Source organism: Ciona intestinalis, unplaced genomic scaffold (assembly GCF_000224145.3).
Source record: "Ciona intestinalis unplaced genomic scaffold, KH HT000367.1, whole genome shotgun sequence".
Lineage (NCBI taxonomy): Eukaryota > Metazoa > Chordata > Ascidiacea > Phlebobranchia > Cionidae > Ciona > Ciona intestinalis.
In genome coordinates this window covers 3,229-5,583 of record NW_004190688.1, presented here as the reverse complement: position 1 = coordinate 5,583, position 2,355 = coordinate 3,229, and the positions used below count along the sequence as shown (strand labels likewise).

Sequence of the window (2,355 nt, the reverse complement as noted above, 5' to 3'; positions counted from 1 at the left end):
CCCCCCCACACAACCCACGTACCCCACTAACTACCAAACAACCCAGTTTTCAACTTACGACACCCGTTACCCCCCTTACCCACCCCAGGAACCCTACTTTCACCCACAACCCCCATATAATGACGATTACCAACCCCGTACCGTCTTACCCCCTGTCCCATCTTTCCTCCCCCCTACATCTCATAATTACCATTGTTACATCACAACGACATCATCATCACGTCATTATCAAACCAACCAATCACAATCAGGTATTTCATTCTATCTATGACATCATAATGCATGGTTATGACATCCGTGACATCACAATTTCATCATAAAAATAAAAAGTCATTCGCTTTCTAAACCAATATATAGTAAGTTGGGGTAAGAAGGTTCATGTTTCATTTTCCTTACATCCCCTCATTTAGTAATAAACATAAATATTTAAATAATTAGAAAACCGTTTCCTCACGAAAGAATGCTGGTAACTGTTTAAAACACGATCCAGCAAATATGGGACATTACGCCCTAACCATCTTACCCCGCAGTATATCTACTGTTGCGTAATATTTCATCCTAACTATGACATCACAATGCACGAATCACTTTAGAAGCTTTTAGTGATTGTTACGTAACAAACAGTCATTTGACCTTGTGTAAATATCAGTTACCACTGGGTGGCAGCAGAGAGGTAGGATTAAGTTATTGCGCAATATTCGATAACAATGCCCTATTGTTTGAGAAACATGGAAATCCTATATATCCATCTCGGGTTTTTGGTCATTTTTACTCAAGTAGATTTTACCCATAGCGTGTTTTAACGACTGTTGTTTTGCTTTCAATTTCCTTCTCTTCGTTGTTTTAATTAATTTAATCTTCACTATCGTATTCGAAGAGACAAATAATATTTTTGTAAAAATACTTTTCACAGTGTTACCTCACAATCAACCTCGAGCTAACTGTGATGTCACAATCAGCCCAATGACATCACAAACCAACACTGCAAATGCGACAGTTTCACCCAGCAACAGCGGGGGTTACTCTGGGTCAAGTTTTGCCCCGATCACAACCGCTTACGCTCCGACAGGTAGGTGGGGGTAGAGAGGTGTGATGTCATAAAGATTATTTTCTTTCAGTTACATCGTAATTTATTTCAATAAAACTCATGTTTGGTTCAGCAACCACGGGGTAGTTACAACGTGTTTAACATCTTTACTTTTGCTGTTAATTCCCTTCTCTTGGTTTTTTTAATTAATTTAGTCTTCGCTATGGTGTTCGAAGAGTAATACTAACGTTTAATCGCAGGTGAGTTTGTGGATTATGGATATCAACAATACAATCAACACTGGAAGTTTGGCCAACAACACCATAATGGTAGGTGTTGTAACTTATCGTTTGTGTTATATGTATGTATGGTGACAGTCGTTAGAACACGGGTGTTCTGTTTTTTACACCTTGTGCCCGCTAACTATTGTTGTTACCACCTATGTAACTTTGTGGGTGATTGTTTTTATGTATGGATGATAATTTAGGTTGATAAACCCATATTTACAGATGGCAACACTGGTAAAGTTTTGAATCTTCGAGGTAAAGAACATCCGGCAACACTGGAGATGGTCAGCGCTCAATAATCACCTTTGTTCTTCACCATTGTGTTCGTTTGTGACGTCATACCCGTTTGTCTTCAATTGTTACGTCACCACCTGCTTCATTTTTATATTATTTCTATGTCGCACTGCCACTAAATGCTACGAACCGAAGCCACCACTAGGTAGCGATAGATGTTCATCATTGTTTCGTAATAAACATTTTTGTACAAATTATTTACCTCGTTTTTCTATGTCACAATGCGGCCTGTGACGTCACTTACCCATCGCGAACTTCGAATGCCTTCAATTGTGCGGTTGTGACGTCAAAATAACAGGATGGGAATATTGTGACGTCACAACAAAGATGTTTGCTATTGTTACGTCACGAGCAGGAAATGTACTGCGAAATGATAAGTGACGTCATGAGATGTCTAACGCAGTATATGCTGCCATAAAAAAACAAGCTCTTTTCCGCCACCTGGTGAAAGCCTTGCACTACAGTTATCACCGCAAGATGTCGCCCTTGATTTACATTGGGGAGTTTGGTTGACATGTTGAATGAGAATAGAACTTGCAGGTTTGGGAATTATTACTCAATTAGCAACAAATGTCGTCGCTTTCTGTTTTTTTTCTAAATAAAGCGACGATTTGAATCTTTCCGATATGTTTATGATGTCATAGTGCGGGGATTGTTGCTTTTCCAAGCTAATTGTTCTGAATTCTAGAACTTGATTGTGACGTAATGATTATTGTGTTGTTTCATTTTTAATATTTATGTTATTTT

At 38.6% G+C, this 2,355-nt stretch overlaps 1 protein-coding gene across 1 annotated transcript in view; it reads left to right on the top strand.

Moving 5' to 3' along the window:
* Positions 1–1,805, top strand: part of pax258 (Pax-2/5/8) — a gene marked incomplete at its 5' end in the record, with an annotated part of 5,517 nt that extends 3,712 nt beyond the window's left edge. The window contains 3 exon segments of the mRNA NM_001032480.1: positions 914–1,069; positions 1,288–1,356; positions 1,537–1,805. Of these exon segments, the coding sequence (NP_001027652.1) occupies positions 914–1,069; positions 1,288–1,356; positions 1,537–1,613 (302 nt within the window).
* Between the last annotated feature and the right edge of the window lie 550 nt (positions 1,806–2,355).